The sequence below is a fragment of the Thamnophis sirtalis genome, unplaced genomic scaffold, assembly GCF_051295495.1.
Source record: "Thamnophis sirtalis isolate CommonGarterSnake01/CBP01778 unplaced genomic scaffold, rThaSir2_p1.2 scaffold_13, whole genome shotgun sequence".
Taxonomy (NCBI): Eukaryota; Metazoa; Chordata; class Lepidosauria; order Squamata; family Natricidae; genus Thamnophis; species Thamnophis sirtalis.
The window spans coordinates 15,414,132-15,431,709 of NW_028261393.1; the positions used below are offsets into that span (position 1 = coordinate 15,414,132).

Consider the following 17,578-nt stretch of genomic DNA (forward strand, 5'->3'; position numbering starts at 1 on the left):
CATAAGTTCCTTTTTTCAGTGTTGTTGTAACTTTGAACAGTCACTAAATGAATGGTTGTAAGTCAAGGACTACCTGTACGGCCTGTCTAAAAACACACTCTCTCTCTTTTAACAAACTATAATACTTTCTTGTGTTGATACCGAAATTTGATTTTGCAGGATTGGCTGTTCACATAGCTATATAAAGCTCCAGCTAGTGAAGCAAGAGGCCGATGGAGAAAGAGGTTAGTGTCAGTTTTTGTGCTAATGGATTCTAAATATTGAATAAGGGGGTTCCATGATAACTAGAACCCCATTATTTTGCTCTTTGGTTCACGTTTGCCTTGATTCTTCTTCCTTTCTTGAATTGTAAGGGCCACTGTTGTCTCGAACATCTGTCTGTTCTGAGAGAGCAGAGAGAACAGAGAGCTCTGTTTCTGCCAGCAATCCATAAAAACAAATTCAGTCCCCAGAGAATTTTGTCTTCCCTACAAAGGAATTGGGATTTTTTTAAAACATACTTCTCGAGTACAGAAGCAAAAAAAAAAAAAAAGTGGGATCCATAATAAAATGCTGCTGGGTGTTCCTAGCTTTTAATGCTGGGAGGTTGTTTTAGGGACTCCAATCTAGCATCTTCTAGCATCTTCCCAAAAATATATCCCAATTCTAGACTTTTTCCTTTTTTAATCCTTTCCATCGCGTCACCCTTTGTGATCTCTTCACCTAACCTTTAAATTGTCCCAAGTGTGCTTCTGATTGACATAAATAACCCAGGCCTAATTGTCAACCAGTATACAGGCGGTCCTCAAGTTACAACTGGTTGGCTTAATGAACGTTCAAAATTATGAACGTTTTATGAACCAGGCCAGGTGTGAATCTTTTAAAATAGAGTTCCCCAAACTTTCTGGGTTGGCAGCCCAGAGGAGAAGGCCCACAACTTGGAGCCCCTTGTTTTAAAACATCTGAATTATTTTAAAACTACCGGTAGGAGTGATGCTAAAAGGAGCAAAAGGACAAGCCACCATCCTTTCCTGTTGCCAGTAGATGTCACCAGAGCTGTTTCCAATCATCCTTTTTTTGGGGGGGGGAGGGGGGAGTCCCAGTGTTCAGTTACATTGCCTCCTTTTCATTTGTACATGGAGGAAGAGAAGCTGGAACTCTAATTAGCCAATATTGTCAATCAAGGGTTGCTATGCTGTGTTCATCAACAATTCCTCCTCTTCTTCCTACCTAGAGTCAGGCCCCTGGTTCTTACCGCAGTATGAGACAGCAAAAAACCAAATGATCTCACATACGTCACATATCGGAGGGAAGGGGCAAGGAGGGGCAGAGGGAGAAAAGATTGAACTGCTTTCCATTTCCTTAGCATCTCTCCGGTCTTTTCACCCAATGGGGAGCGATGCTAACGTCCGGATGGAGCTGCCAGGCTCCCTGACCATGGAGGCTGCTCTCCTGGGAGTCGGCCAGTGCCTGTCATTATCTGGCATGCTGAGTGCTCTTAGCCGGCTGGGAACAGACCGTAAGCTGGAATGGTGCCATTAATTTCCAGCTGAAGATGCAGTCACCCAGCCGCCTCCTCTCTGGTAATAGATTGCTGGCAACTCCTCCGGTGTTAGCATCAGGACATCTCTAACAGCCGCCAGAACAGTACGGGGTCCTGCTCTCCCCCCCTCACTCTTTTTGGGGTGGGGTGGGGAGAGGGATGTTCTGAAGAAAAGTGATTTCTTGATTTCCAAAGTGCATCTGAACCAGGATTAACAGATATATTTTTCTTTCTTTTTCTCTTCTCTTTCTCTCTCCCTTCCCCCACCTCCTTTATCCCTGACCTCCTACCAGACACTGCCTTTGCTCTGCAGCAGACCCTCCACCAGTCCGTCTTCATGCCTTCCTTGTCTGCCAATCCGACCCACCGTCTCCATCTCTGCTGGGAGCAGCACTGCAAACTGCTGCCGGAGGTCTCGGGCCTCACCGCTAAGAATGTGGCCAAATGGAGCGTGGAAGAGGTAAGTTCTGCTTTTGTTTTCTCTCCCTCCCTCCCCTCCCCTCCCTCTCTCTCCCTCTCTCCCATCCTTATCCTCCCACAGTGATTTTGTTCCTTGCTCTGCTGTGCAGCTGGGGTTAAATTTGGGAGCGAGGGTTAACCCAGCCAGAACTTTTTAACCAGCCAGGATCTGGAATGTATGGATAGATATCGATCCTGGGTGTTGCAGTGAGCCCTCCTCTTTAAGCAGCTGCCCCTTTGGGGGCCTCCACTGACAATAGCTTTTTCTGTGCTTCTCTGGGCTGCTGACTCACTTTCCCTTGCCATTGGCCCTGCGCATGCTGGCGTGGCTGCGTCACAAACCATCCCCACAGTGTTACAGGATTGCTGACACACAGGCTTGTTCTGCCAAGGCTGTCATTGTATAGTGGAAGCTTAATTTGGGGACCAGGCCACACATTGTGGTATTTTCCCTTCTAGCTGGCTGGCTTTAGCTGTGCATCCTTACCTATCCCAAAGATGCTTTTTTTTCTTACTTACCTTGTCTTCCCTACCTATGTTGCACAGTCCATTTGTTTTTCATTTTGCTGAGGATCACATATGGTTGAATGAGGGATTAAACATGGTACTAAACGGTTCTGTTGCAGAGCTATGCATAGCCATGTGGGTGGATGGAAATCTAGCTTCGGTTGTATATTAAGCTATGGGTACTTCCAAACCGAATCCCTAGTGCTGTGTAATGGAGTGACATACTTATCCCAACTTCTGCCAACCTAGCAGTTCGAAAGCATGTAAAAATGCAAATAGAAAAATAGGAACCACCTTTGGTGGGAAGGTAACAGCGTTCCGTGCGCCGTCAGCATTTAGTCATGCTGGCCACATGACCACAGAGACATCTTCGGACAGCACTAGCTCTTCAGCTTTGAAACAGATATGAGCACCGCCCCCTACAGTCAGGAATGACTAGCACATACAGTATGTGCAAGGGAAATCTTTACTACCAAACCAAACATCTTGGAGTGCTTTGCAATTGTGCTGGAGAAAGGAAGGTGAAGTTCAGGAACCCAAAGACTCCCTTTTGGCCCGCTGAGTTGTACTTTATAGAGGCACAATGCAAAGTTCCTGAAGGGAGCACCTGGGTCCAGCTGGGCCAACTTGATACCTTGCAGATGTGCAGCACCTATTATCTCCAATTGGCACCACCAAGGTTGCTGTTGATGGGGATGGGTGAGAGTGAAGAGGCTGTGTTTACATAGAAACCATAAGGCTGGTGGAGGTTAAATATGTTTTATTTTGAGAAGGTGTCTGGCGGTGTCTTTTAGCTTTGCTGACAGAGCTGCTTGGCCACTGTTAATGTCAGCCTCTTCTGAGTATAGACAAAACCTGTTGTAAGTTTGGAATAGTTGCTCTGAGTTTTAAAGTCGACATTGGCAGAGATCTGGGAGCGATTACTTTATAAAGGGACATTCGATTTATATCTTGGAACCCTTCTGCATTTAACTCATCCTATTCACATTTGGGGACACGGTGGCTCAGTGTCTAAGCCACTGAGCTTGTCAATCAGAAAGGTCGGCAGTTTGGCGGTTCAAATCCCTAGTGCATGCCAGACAAAATGGGGTGCAGGGGGAGGGCTGCAAGCCCCTGGCCCCGTTTTGGCTGGCAGGATGCTGCAGGAGGCCATCCAGGCCGAAAATGGGCTGCAGGGAGGCTCAGCGGCTAAGACGCTGAGCTTGTCAATCAGAAAGATCGGCAGTTTGGCGGTTCAAATCCCTAGTGCCATGTAACGGAGTGAGCTCCTGTTACTTGACCCAGCTTCTGCCATCCTAACAGTTCTTAAGCATGTAAAAATGCAAATAGAAAAATAGAGACCATCTTTGGTGGGAAAGTAACAGCGCTCCGTGCGCCTTCGCCATTTAGTCATGCCGGCCACATGACCAGTCTTCAGACAGCACTGGCTCTTCGGCTTTGAAACGGAGATGAGCACCGTCCCCTAGAGTTGGGAATGACTAGCACATATGTGCGAGGGGAACCTTTATTGACGTTTATTTGAATGGAGGTCTAGTTGAGTTCAACAGATCTTACACATACGTGAAGAGCAAAGCTGCATTTCTGGGCATACTTTTATTTAGATATCAAATACATCGTAATGTTACTGTCTGCCTTACCTATTAGGACTAAGACAATCTCTTTATTTTCACAATGATAAATGTTCAGCCTGTTTCTTGTCCCCTGGGCAAACGATCAATTTGCAAACCTATCTACAAATTCTCTTCTACTTCAAAGGAGATGAAAACATGGAGCATTGGCAGTGAAGAACATTTATTCCATGAAAGACCACACTAATATAATGCCTTTAGCCCTGCAACACAAAGTTAACTTCCACCAATTTTCAAGGGAGCTGACAGTCTAATAAATTGCTTTGTCTGTAACCATTTACATCACAAAATAGGATCGCTTTCTTTAGTTTTGTGTTTTAGATTTCTAATATAGTAGAATCAATGTTATATACTGGTCAGAGCATAATATAGACATAGCTTGTTTTGTTGCATATGAAATCAGAGGTTGACTGGAATGATGTAGATCAGGGGTGCCAAACTTGGTTTCATTGAGGGCCGCATCAGGGTTTGACCTCAGGGGTGTTTGACCTCAGGGGACTGGAGTGAGTGTGGCCAAGGTGGGCGTGGCCAGCTCCACATCACTTATGTCAGGAACGCCTATGGTGGTCCAAGTGCTCTGCCAGAGAAAACGGGCTCCCGAGGTCTGTTTTCGGATGCAACAGCCTCCTGCAACCCTCTGTCAGTGAAAACAGAGCTCAAGTGGGGGAAGGAGGCGTGCCATTCTGTCTTTTTCCCATCCCACACACCCTAGCTGGCCCATGGAAGAAAACTACAATGCTGATCTGGCCCACAAAGAAATCCAGTTTGACACCCCTGTATAGGGGATAACATACCAAGCCTGCTGGGGCCCATAGAATACTAGCTCTATTGCTGTTATTTGATGTGTGTGGTGAAAATAGCTATGTACTTGGCTCACTGTTTAGGCTCTGTCTTTGGGCCTGTCTGCCTACCTGCCAGGGTTCTTGTGTCCCAGGTAGCTAGCCTTTACATATTTCTGCCAACTTCATTAGTAAGTATAATACATTTTTGATTTATAAGTTGCAGGATTCTCTCGACCGAGAAAACCCTTTACGTTACATTTTTGCTCAAGCTAAAGAAATGGTCAAGTCCCTAGTTGTCCTTGTAACATTTTTGTTTTTTTTATTTCTAACATTTTTTTTTCTAGGTGGCTGGCTTTGTTCAGCGTCTGCCCGGTTGCAAGGAACAGGCCGCGCTTTTTCGACAAGAGGTAAGTTATCTTGCTTTAGGCTAATCTTCCTGCCCAAGGAATGATCTCAGGAATGGTATTGGAGACTAAAAATTGTACCAAATTAACCCAGCTTTAGTTCCAGAGAAACCTTGTGGATGCCTTCTGTGAAACAGATGCATTCCGCAAACCACTGGATCTGCCTACTCTCTTATTCCTTTCATAGTCCTTGGCAAAAGTTGCCACATAGAATAGGGTTGCTTCGGCTTGTTGGCATACCCAATTGTTTTCAGTGGACATTTAATCTTGAGTTGTATTCGAAAAGTGGGATAGTTAAAGTCATCTACATTTGTAGAACAACCAACTTATTTGTAAGAATGTTACACCCATGTTTTTCAGCTTTAAGATGCTGAGTTCTACTGTTGATCAATGGTTCACTCAAATGAAATCATTTAGAGCAGGGGTGTCAAACTCTCAGCGGTGTCACGTGACGTTTGTGATGTTTTTCCCTCCTTGCGGAGCAGAGGTGGATGTGGCCTGCGTGTGATGCGCCTGGCCCGGGGGCCACCAGTTTGACACCCATGATTTAGAGCAGTTCGAATTCCAGAGGCCGTGCCAAAAGCACTAGAAAATGCTGTCCAGGGGTTTCATTAGATCAAGTTCTATAAAAAGGAAAACCAGGGGATCAAAAAATGAGATGCAGGTAGGATTTGATGTTTCAGAAAAGAGTTGTTTACTCACACATGTCTGTTGATGAAGAACACATTGGTGGTCTTTGGAATTGGTTCTGAAGCCAAGAACCTGGTAAACAGAAGCTGGCATCTGGGACAACAGGATTGGAATAAACAAAAGCACACAACTCCCTCTGATAGACCTATGGCTGACAAACAGCAGTAGAAGTGTAATAGCAGTGTAATAATTTAAGCATTCTTTGCTTCACTGTATAGGCTTGTAGTAGAGCAAGGGTGTCAAACTAGATTTCTTTGAGGGCTGGATCAGCATTGTAGTTCTCCATGGTGCGAGGGGGGGGGGAGAGATGGGATGGATGCCTCCTGCAGCACCGTGCCGGTCAAAATGGGGTGTGCAAGGGGGGGGACGCACGTTCCGGGCCCTGTTTTGGCTGGCAGGGTGCTGCAGGAGGCCGTCCATGCCGTAAATGGGCTGCAAGGGGTTGCACGCAGCCCCCCGAGCCCCGTTTTGGCTGCCAGAGGTACCATGGACTGGTCCTTCACGGCTTCCAGGCTGGCCCTGTGGACCAGATTTAAGAACCCCGCAGGCTGGATCCAGCCCGTGGGCCTTGAGTTTGACACCCCTGTAGCAGAGCATTGCAGAAAACACGAAACATTTCTAGCCAAGCAGGGTTGTTGTCCATGATTATCATTCAGTAGTATAGAAAAATTGAGAAGAAAGGCATTTATGGGATAAGCAGCTATAAAAACAAATCAAATGCTACTAGTACAAAGCTGGACTTAATCTGCAAAACATTTTGCTATTTGGAATTGAACCCATAGGGGGACTCAGACATAAATTAATAAAAATAGGGAAGAATTTATAAGAAGGAAACGTGTGTTGGTATGTAGAACCAGATCCTGAACATCTGGTTTCAGAAAGCAAAAATATGGTTTGTGGGACACTCTACACCTTGTATGAAGTAGATGCAGTTCTCATCGGGCTATTAAAAATGTTGGACTGGAATGAAATCTATTTTAAGAAAGAGACTTGGCTTGCACTAAGATGTAAATGACAGAACTGCTGAACTCGGCTATAATAGCCCATTAGAAGCAATTGAGCTGCCCAAGCATATTACGTTTAAATAAATAACTTTAGGTAGGGGTGCTTTCAGTTTAATTTTTATTTTTATTTCCTAAATAACAACAATAGGAAGGAAAAAACAATTTGTGAAAATGATAAAAGGAATCCCAAGGGATTGGGCAAAATTGCTAGCAAGGCCTAGCCAGAGAATAAGGGCGTTTTTTTAAAAAAAAATATGAAGTCATATTCTGAAACAGCATCTCTAAAGAGCAGGGCTTGATAGTCCACAGGTTGAAAAGAAATTAAAAAGCGAACTTTCTACAACATTCGCTCTGCATGATTAGAATTTGGGGGCGCTATGTAGTATAATAGGCGTGTACATAAAAGGAGATGTCCTTTGGGCACTGGCTGCGGGACAAAGAGAGCCTTAGTGAAGAGGTCACAATCCCCACATTGTTCTTAACTTTTAAAAAAACCTGCAGACCTTCTAGAACAGGGGGGTCAAACTCAAGACTCGCAGGCCAGATCTGGCCCGTGGGGTGTTTAGATCTGGCCCACGGGTTCGGTCTGGAAATAGCAAAAGACTGGCCCGCAGTGCCTCTGCTAGCAGAAATGGGATGCAGGTGGGGGGAGAGTCTGTTTTGGCCACCAGAGTGGTCCAGGAAGCCAACCAGACCCAAAACGGGGTCTCCGGAGTGCTACAGGAGGTCATCCTTGACTCAGAAGGTTATAAAAGGGAGGAAAGGTAAAATATTTTACCTTTCAGACTTGCATGATTCTGCTACTATAGCCTGTGTCAATAATTTATAGTTCCTAAGGAGTCAGTTTCTTGATCTGGTCTCTCTCTCATAAGGTGATCAAGTAAGTATTAAAAAAGCAAAACCACAGAAATGTACGACTCTCTTTAAGTGTATAAAACCATGTGTGGCGGTTCGGTCCTGTTTCATGCCCACCATGGCCACGCCCACCCCAGCCATGCTTGCCAAGGCCATACCCAGTCCCTGGCCACTCCCACCATCCCACCCTGGCCCTCCGAGGTCAAACACAACCCTGATGCATACCTCCATGAAATTGAGATTGACACCCCTGTTCTAAGGCTTGAAGAGTCTGAAGCAAAATATGTCGACATCTGGTACGTACTCTAAGAAAGAATTGGTTCCCTTCTTTCTCTGTTTGTAACCAATGCTACAGCAATTGGGAGAATTACAGCATTGTCTGTATTACAGCATTTGCATTAAAAGCACCAGAATTTGGAGGAGGGGCAGGGAGAGAAGCCAGGAGAAATAATGGAGGATTTAAACTCAAGATGTCCAGACTTTTTCAGTTTACCCATGGAAACAATAGATGTGCTCCACAAATATTGAGACTGCAAATTGTTGATTTGACAGATTGGTGTCTGGACTATGTTTGCTGTACAGTCCTTTTATAAGAAATCATACTCTGGAGGCTGATATGCTCTTGGTGCATCTGTTTTCTTTCCTCCCCTCTCCAGTTCTATTATACAAGTAGTCCTTAACTTAAAACAGTTCATTTAGTGACCATTGGAAGTGTTACAACAGCACCAAAAAAGTGACTTATGGTAGTTTTTCAAACTTATGACCATTGCACCATCCCCATGATCATGTGATTAGAATTCATACCTTTAGCAACTGATTCCTGTTTATGATGGCTGCCGTGTCCTGCAATCATACGATCACCTTTTGTCACTGTTGTGACCCACTGGGGACCAGCAGAGCTGGCAGCAGATTCAGACAGTGAGGAGGTTGGGGACGAACGTGGGCCAGTCCTGGGGGTTGAGGAAAGCTGAGACGAGGGCTTTGCATCGGAGGCAGAGAGGCAGCTAGACAGCAGTGAAGCAGAGGAACAGCTGGAGCCTGTTCCCAGTGTGCACATGCACAGTAGTGAAAAAATTGCTTCTGCGCATCCGCAGAAGCAAAAAACAAGATGGCAGCACCTATGGTGCCGCTGATAGAACCGGGTTGGGGGCATGAGCAGCGAAGTTACTACCTGCTCTGGTGAACCGCTCCGAACCGGTAGGAACCCACCTCTGGCACCACCATGGTCATAAGTCACTTTTTTCAATGGTTTTGTAACTTTGAACAGTCACTTAAACAAATGGTTGTAAGTCAAGGACCACCTGTGTACTGTTTTATGGAATCTGTTTTATTTATCTGGTTTCTGTTTTTTTTAATATACATTAGAACCAGAGCTTTGCAAAGTTTTGATCTCTTTACGTACATTTGCAGGATCTATTATTTTGGGTGTTTTAAATTTGCAATCTTAAGCGTATCATTTAGCTTTATGAAATATTGTTCTTTTCTCTAATGAAAAGTGAGTGTAATGCTGAGTGATTATATATATATATATATATATATATATATATATATATATATATATATATATATATATAATGACCACCCCCCTCCGTACGGTGAAGCACGCCAACACAAGATTACTGCTAGACAATTTATTCACAGTAAATTAACACACTGACAAGACTTTGGCAGCAACCCAGACTTCTAAGATAAGAAATACACACGAGAGCTTCTCCAGCGTTAGTATATTAGTTGAATCCTGCAAACAGCCTCCTCCCAAAGTCTCTCCTTATATACTCTCTTGGGAGGGGCCTAATCTCAACCACCTGGGTCCAATTATCTCCTTTGTCTCCTTAATTGCTGCCGGTGTTTATACGCCCGCCTTTGCCGGGCATCTGGGACCAATTCCCTCTGAACCTCATCACTGCTCAAAGGCCTGACGTCTTTACCACTGCTCCAGAGCCTAACGTCATGGGCACACTCCCTTTGGCTTTCACCGCTGCTCCATGCCTCAGGCGCCTCCTGGTGACCAACTAGCCTCTGGTCCCTGCTCGGAGTCTGAACCCTGTCCAGGGTCCTCCACATCTTCCACAGCCGACTTATAGGGACCCAATGCGACTACTCGCATTTGTTTGATATTCTGTATCTAAGCTGAAAAGCATATTGCAATGTACAGATGGGAGACTTGAGTTAGATACTTAAAATATGTTTTTAGTTGAACCTGCTTTAAAAATTAAGTCACACACCATCAGTTTTAAATTTCCCAATTTTGGTGCTATAATTACCAAGAAGTATGATAAGCAAAGAATAGGAAGGCAGTTTCTTCTTTCTTGTTCCTCTGTTTTATCCATATGGATTCCAGAATTGCATGTTGGTCTATATCTATATATAAGCGAAATGCCACTCATGCATCATCACAAAATCTCCAGAACCATAAAGCCTACTAACTTGAAATTTGGCACTTCTGTTCCTCTTGGCTTCTAGGTGCTTGCTAAGAAAGGATTTTTCAAAATGACCATCAAATCATTAGTATTAATTATTTATTATTGACACGCTCTGATGCTAAGGAGTTAGACGTTCTACTCCCCCTCCCCACCCTAAAAGAACTCTATTCCAACTGCCACTTGGGCGTGGGTGTGGCCAGCGCATGACTCATCTGGCCTGTGGCTTAGACATTCCCCACCTGAAAAATGCTCTGATGCTAAGGAGTTAGACATTCTACTTACCCTCCCCTCCCCACCTGAAACCCTAACCCGAACTTCTGGTAGGCCCATTTTTCACCCTCCCTGAGCCTCCTCATGTGCCCTGCACGTACCTGCATCCAAAACGGGCCACGTGGGGACTCCTGGGAGGGTTGGGGGCGTGGCCAGCCAAGAGTGTGATTTGGGGGTTCTCCGAAATGGCACAGAATCTTAGCTAGGGGTTCTCCCGAACCCTGTGAACCCCCAGCAGCCCATCCCTGCCAAAATCTCCAGGTTTTCGGAGTACCAACAATTTACTTTTCCTATACTTTTTCAAAAGCCAGTTATCCTTTGCAGAGCTTTCTCCACACTCTTGATGTTTGAAGGGTTATGGCTTTCTATCTCCACTCTGCCGGTTCCTTTAAGAAGAATCTGTGCTTATTCTGTTACTATTTGGGTCAAGGCAAATTACATAATTTCTCCTTAATATTTTGCTAAATGGGTCACAGCCCTTACTAGGCTACGTTATAGCCTAATTAAGCAGCCATGCCTTGTGGGTAATCAGAGTCATGTGATAAAAGGCCATGACCTCTTCGTGGCCACGATGAAAAAAATAAGTTGTCCTCAAGTCAACTGATTTTTTTTCATCTGGCCGATCTCTTTGCTGCTCTTTTGTTTCAAATAAACGAACTACACAGTTCCCCAATGAAGATGTTGATATATCACAGTTTTTGGGCCAACCGGGCATCCTCTGCTCTCCTTAAGCTCAGTGATAATTTATCATGATTAGGATCTGCAGGAGTATTCAGAACTGAGAGAAATTTAGATTTCAACATTAAACAGTAGATCACATGTGTTATGGAGTGGAAGGACTCACACACCCAAAAAATAGTAAAATCTGGGGACATCCAAGTAACCTATTTCACTAGCACAGACCCCTTATATATGAATTTCATGGCTAATCTCTTCATGAGCCTATTACAGTTAAGGGACCAGCTATTTTTCTACCGTCTTATTATTGCTAATTGCCTGTGCTAATTCAGCTCATTGCCACCAATATGGGCCGTAACGGTTAGGACAGTGGTAGTCAACCTGGTCCCTACCGCCCACCAGTGGGCATTCCAGCTTTCATGGTGGGCGGTAGGGGTTTGCTGTAACTCTGCTTTATAAATTTTATAAAGTAAAGTTACTTCCCTACTTTATAAATCACCATTACTGTGGAACTGGTGGGCGGTTAGAAAATTGTACTACTAACAGAGATACAAAAGTGGGCAGTACGTATAAAAAGGTTGACTACCCCTGGGTTAGGATCATATTTAAAAAGGTAAACATTTCCCTGACAGTCGCGTCCAACTCTAAGGCACAGCACTCATTGCTGTTTCTTGGCCAAGGCAACCCGCATTGTTTGAATACTTTTTCCACTATTACTTTCCTTGAAGTGGTACCTATTCATCTACTTGCATTTACATGCTTTCGAATTACTAGGTGGGCAGGAGCTGGAGCAAGGGATAGGAGCTCACCCCATTGCACAAAGCTCGGGTCTCAAACCGGGCTGCCAGCTGCAAGCTCAGCGTCTTTAACCGCTGGATCAAATTATCCTTCATCAAAGTTCTAATGTGATCTTGGGAACGTAAAAATGCAAACTACGAAAAGGTATTCTGTAATCATCGTTTCTGGGAGAAACCACCTTATCCTAATCAAGATAGTTCTAGAATTCATATTAATCTGCATTAATGGTACCATAAAGTGGTAAGCCTAGGGTTGAGCGGTTAGATGTTGGTGGCTAGGAAGTGAATTGTGAAGTTTTACATGGGAATACAAAGTAATTATAAGAGTTCAGACGCAAGGAAAACAAAATGCACAGGTACAGTATACGTGGTACCTTGCTTAGTAGTGATAACTATTAATGGACAACCATTTAAATATGAGCCAGCAGTGTGCAGCAGCTGCCAAAAAAGCTAACACAGTTCTAGGCTACATAAACGGGGGGATAGAATCAAGATCACGTGAAGTGTTAATACCACTTTAAAATGCCTTGTTAAGGCCACACTTGGAATACTGCATTCAGTTTTGGTCGCCATGATATAGAAAAGATGTGGAGATTCTAGAAAGAGTGCAGAGAAGAGCAGCAAAGATGATTAGAGGACTGGAAGCTAAAACGTATGAAGAACAGTTGCAGCAACTGGGTATGTCTAGTTTAATGAAAAGAAGGACTAGGGGAGACATGATAGCAGTGTTCCAATATCTCAGGGGTTGCCACAAAGCAGAGAGAGTCAAACTATTCGCCAAGGCACCTGAGTGTAGAACAAGAAGCAATGGGTGGAAACTAATCAAGGAGAGAAGCAACTTAGAACTGAGGAGGAATTTCCTGACAGTTAGAACAATTAATCAGTGGACTAGCTTGCCTCCAGACATTGTGAATGCCCCAACACTGGAAGTCTTTAAGAAGATGCTGGATAGCCATTTGTCTGAAACAGTATAGGGTTTTCTGCCTAGGCAGGGGGTTGGACTAGAAGACCTCCAAGGTCCCTTCCAGCTCTGCTATTATATATTGTATGTGTGGACAATGTTGAGTGTTTGAGGCACATGCAGGAAACGGAAATGGAAAGGAAATGTAAATGTTGGTGAAATAGACTTGAAACTAACCAGAGGAGCCATAGAGGAGCCAGTGTCATAGTGATTAAGAGCTTTCAGTACTTGGACTTCCTGAAGCAAGAGGCAGAGATCCCAAGCTCCCAGTTTGTCAATCTAGAGCTATTTGGGGTCTGCCATTTTATTTTCTGATTGTTCCTTTTACATTTTAGTGCTCTGTGTTTAATGTGTTTTATAGATTTATATTTTAAGGCTATAAACTGCAGAAAATTCTTGTAGCTTATAATGGATTTCATAGTTATGGGCTGTATTGTATTATTTATAAATACAATTATAAATACAACCCACCAGTCAGTGGATTATGATAAATAATGAGCCTTCCCAAAATAGAACACACAGGCTGCCAGGACAAATTCTGCCAAGCAAACAAATCACATAACCATGAGGTGGCAGCAAAAAGCTAGCTTTCTGTGTCTCTTTGCTGCCCTTTAATGGTCATTTTGATTTTGCAGCCTTGGACAGGAAGCTCCAGGAAAGCCATTAGCACAAGGGTCATTATTTAATCAAGAATCAAGTTTTCTTAAAAATCCTAGCTCAAAGTTATGACTCAGCATAATATGTTCAGTGAGTGTGAATAAGAAATATGGATAAGATACATATTTAAAGGAAAGGATCTGAATAAGAAAGATAATTTATTGTGCTATATTCCTGTCCAGCTTCCTTCCCAGATTAATTCCTAAAACTGCAAACTTAAACACTTTTAAAGTGATGAATTGGTCCATATAATTTAAGTAAAACTTAGCCCAGACATTTAGCCCCCCCCCCAAAAAAAACACCAGGTACAGGTAAAATTTTGCCCTTAAAGAAGGCATTACTTTTCTCCTACAGTAATGCTATATATCAAAACAAGAGAGACAAAATTAGTTAACATCACAGGAAGGAGATATAATCCAAACATGTTCTGGAAATTTTAGAGACTGTACAAACATCATCTGTCATGATGGCCTAAACCTAAAGCTTCTTGGCAATTATGCATAGATAATGCTAATCAACTTTGTAAGTGCTAATTGCGGTCCTTTGGGCAGCATGTGTAATATTATCAGAATGGTTTTGAGTCCTTCGCTGATGTGGATTGTTCCTTCCTAGGATTACTTTCTCACTTACTGTGCTTTGTTAGACAAAACAAATCAAATCAAAAGACTTCTATATTTTCTACCAAGAATCCTGCAATCCATTTATGGAAAAGGTCATCAAAAGGGTTGAAGTACATTTGAGGATATTAATGTGGAAAGGGGAGACATTAAGGATGCCAGCGGCTTTGGGTGTCCCTCCAAGCATAGGGTGTCTCTCCAAACATAGGGTGTTTATGGTCCCTGGTGATTCAGTTTTCATCTTGTAAAGCATATTCCCAAATTCGGGCTTATTGTAATACATGAGCCAGGCAGTCATAACTACCAATTGTCGTTCTTTGTGCCTTTCACTTGCTGTTAACTTGAAGGATGTAGAAACTGGCTTCACTCAGTCAACACACTAATGCCATTGTTCTTTTTTTCCGTTCTGCAGCAAATCGACGGTGAAGCTTTTCTCCTCCTCAACCAGTCAGACATCGTTAAAATCCTGAGCATCAAACTGGGGCCTGCACTGAAAATCTACAATGCCATCCTCATGTTTAAGACAGCAGAAGAAGACTGATGGAGAGATTTCCCCTGGGCCAGGGGGACAGAGCTGTGAAGGACCTCCAAGTGCAGCTCCATAGCAAAGCGCCCAGTCTCCTGTTTGTTCCTAAAGACTGAGTTGATTGGAAGCTCAGAAAGAAAGTGGCCAGATCGTATTTCACACTGTTGTGGATAGACGACTCTGAAAGCGTTCTGAAATTCAGTCCCGTTGGCAGCTTGGAACGGATGCGATGGCTTCCCTTCTAGGAAGAGATGTTTATTATTATTATTTTCCTAATTGAATTTGGATATGGTTATATTGATCTTTTGTAAAGATCTTGATGATGCCTCTAGTTATAAGAGGAATCCTGAGTATTTCTATTGATGGGAAGCTAAGTTCAAGCAAACTCACTTACCTGTTGTAGTGCCTAACAAGACAATCCGGCTCACCGTTGATGTGCTTCTAAACTTACAACTGGGCTTAAGAGAGTAAGGGAAGAGTGAGATACTTCAAACCAGTGCAGATGAATTACTCATCAAAGTCCTTTGTTGGTAGCCGGTTAGTTTTAAACCTTGTCCTTGTATCTTGTTTAGCTATTTAAATATTGGCAATTAATATTTGATGAATTGGAGAAATGAGGCCCATCTCCAAGTAGATTAATTTTCAGGTTATTATGCCTGCTTTGCACACTGCACAATTTCAGAGTTCAAAATATTAAATTAAAACTGTAAAAGGAAGACCACTGGATATGGTTCCACTGGAAGGTAGACCATCTATTTAAGTATAGGATCAGAGTAACAAAACTATGAGACTATGTTGTTTTGTTTAGTTTTTTTTTTTTAAGTTCCTATCTTCCTGCAGGTCAGTGCAAGGTAGAATGAGATATATAAAGAGGAAGATCCAGCTTTGTCATGATATGTATTTCTGGCAAGGTTTATGGGAGATTTTGTAAAACAAGTACTAACAGTCCCTATTTCTTTGTTTTTGAAAGTACTGTTGTTTTACGAACAGGTCTATTCTCATTTTAAGTCAGAAAGAGCTAAGCATTTACCAGCCACAGAGAATTGCGTGTCATTTCAGCTGGGCTTTTGTCAAATTTTTCTCAGGTCTTGCTGAAATATAAAATATATTCCATCTGCATAGCAGTAGGGCCAGATGTCCTAAGCCTAATCCTTTCATATTTGTCCTTCCAATGACCTATGGATCTAAGGAAGCCTTTTTGTGTCACAGTGCAGGAAAAAAATGGAAATGTTTTACCCCCAACATTGCCATCATTTCCTCAGTCTTGAGAACAAAATCCAAATATTTTATTCTGCAAGAGCAGTTTCTCCAAACTTGGCAACTGGAAGACTTGTAGACTTCAACTCCCAGAATTCCCCAGCCACCCATGCTGGCTGGAAGACATTTTACATTTCATGCTGGCTGGGGAATTCTGGGAATTGAAGACCACAAGTTGCCAGGTTTGGAGATGCCTGTGCTAGAAGATACTCTGTTGTGAGATTTTGATAGCGCAGGGGCATTTGATTGGATGAGAAGATGAAAACTGAAATGTAAGGCATCAACAGGACATGGAAATGGACCAATATGGCAGAAGTCTTCTATGGTTTTCTAAAAGGACAGCACAATTTTGAAAAAAATGATTTGCTTGTCATGATGTTAGTCTTGTGCAAGTGATGACTGAGTACGTATCCTTTACATCTAACACTATTCAGATATTTTTTTCCACTAACCACCTACGCATAACTTGGGAACAAGGCATTCTTTCTTAATGGCACATAACCTGCTTTTCCTATGACACGTACATTGATCTGATGTTTTGCAAGCAAGAATTCTTGAACTAATCAAATGAGGTCTTTTATTTATTTTGTATGATGCCACTTGTTGGTTGAGTGAACATCAGTCTCAAAAAGCTTTTGGGTAGCATAAAAATGATAGTGTTCTACCGTAAGTGTCACACATCCCTTTCTAAAGCATGAGCTAACAAGGGATGTATGTTTTCCGGTGTGTTGGTGGCAGTGCACTTTTTGGTAATTTATCGTTGGCTTTGCAAGTGAATATGAAGCCAGCCTTATAAATGAATTTGAGAGAAAACAGGAATGATGTTGGCATTTGAGTTACAGCCTCTACACAGCTATCTCTGCTTCTGATTTTCCAAATTTGTAAGACTCCCTTCCTAAAATCAAGGTGACACAAAAAATAAATGTGGAAATATTGCACAATCCAGGCTGCTGAATCTGAACAATATTGAATAAATCTGCAGTGGCAAGATGCCTCGTATCTTTCTATTTGTATATAAATCATTAAAAGAATATAAGCCTTACCTACACTGGTCACTTAAGGACAAGGATTGAGAGACTCAACAAGAAGATGCTGATATGCCATAGACCAATATTCCTCAACCTTGGCAATTTTAAGATGCTGGCTGGGGAATTCTGGGAGTTGAAATCCACGTCCAAAAGTTTCCAGTTTGAGAAATTAGTGTATTTTCAAGAAGTTATGGCTCTACCTATAATGTTAAATCTTAAAAGGTTGAGAATCATTGTGATAGACAAATGCATCAAACAGTAACACTATATAACTTCTCTCCTACTAGGAGAACATTTCTAAAAAAACAATTTTAAAGTGATGTGAGAGAAGAATTGTAGAAGGTCTTCCTCTTTAACATTCTCTAGCTATATTTGTTTTTTTTTTTTAACCATTGGGACAAAATGTTTAAGAATGTCACATCTTTCAGAATCCTTTTACAAAGCAGAATTTTTTTTAACAGAAGCCTCATAAGTGAGTGTTTTTCCCCCCCTCTAAACTGACTTCTAGGACAA

The 17,578-nt window shown here is 42.7% G+C and overlaps 1 protein-coding gene across 1 annotated transcript in view; it reads left to right on the forward strand.

The window, feature by feature from the left end:
- The window catches only part of LOC106553699 (lethal(3)malignant brain tumor-like protein 4), a 51,404-nt gene extending 34,376 nt beyond the window's left edge, over positions 1 to 17,028 (forward strand). Inside the window, exons 17-20 of the mRNA XM_087728193.1 lie at positions 160 to 224; positions 1,816 to 1,982; positions 5,243 to 5,305; positions 14,667 to 17,028. Coding sequence (XP_087584319.1) covers positions 160 to 224; positions 1,816 to 1,982; positions 5,243 to 5,305; positions 14,667 to 14,795 — 424 coding nt within the window. The 3' untranslated portion in view covers positions 14,796 to 17,028. The remainder of the gene's footprint in view (positions 1 to 159; positions 225 to 1,815; positions 1,983 to 5,242; positions 5,306 to 14,666) is intronic.
- Positions 17,029 to 17,578: the final 550 nt, after the last annotated feature.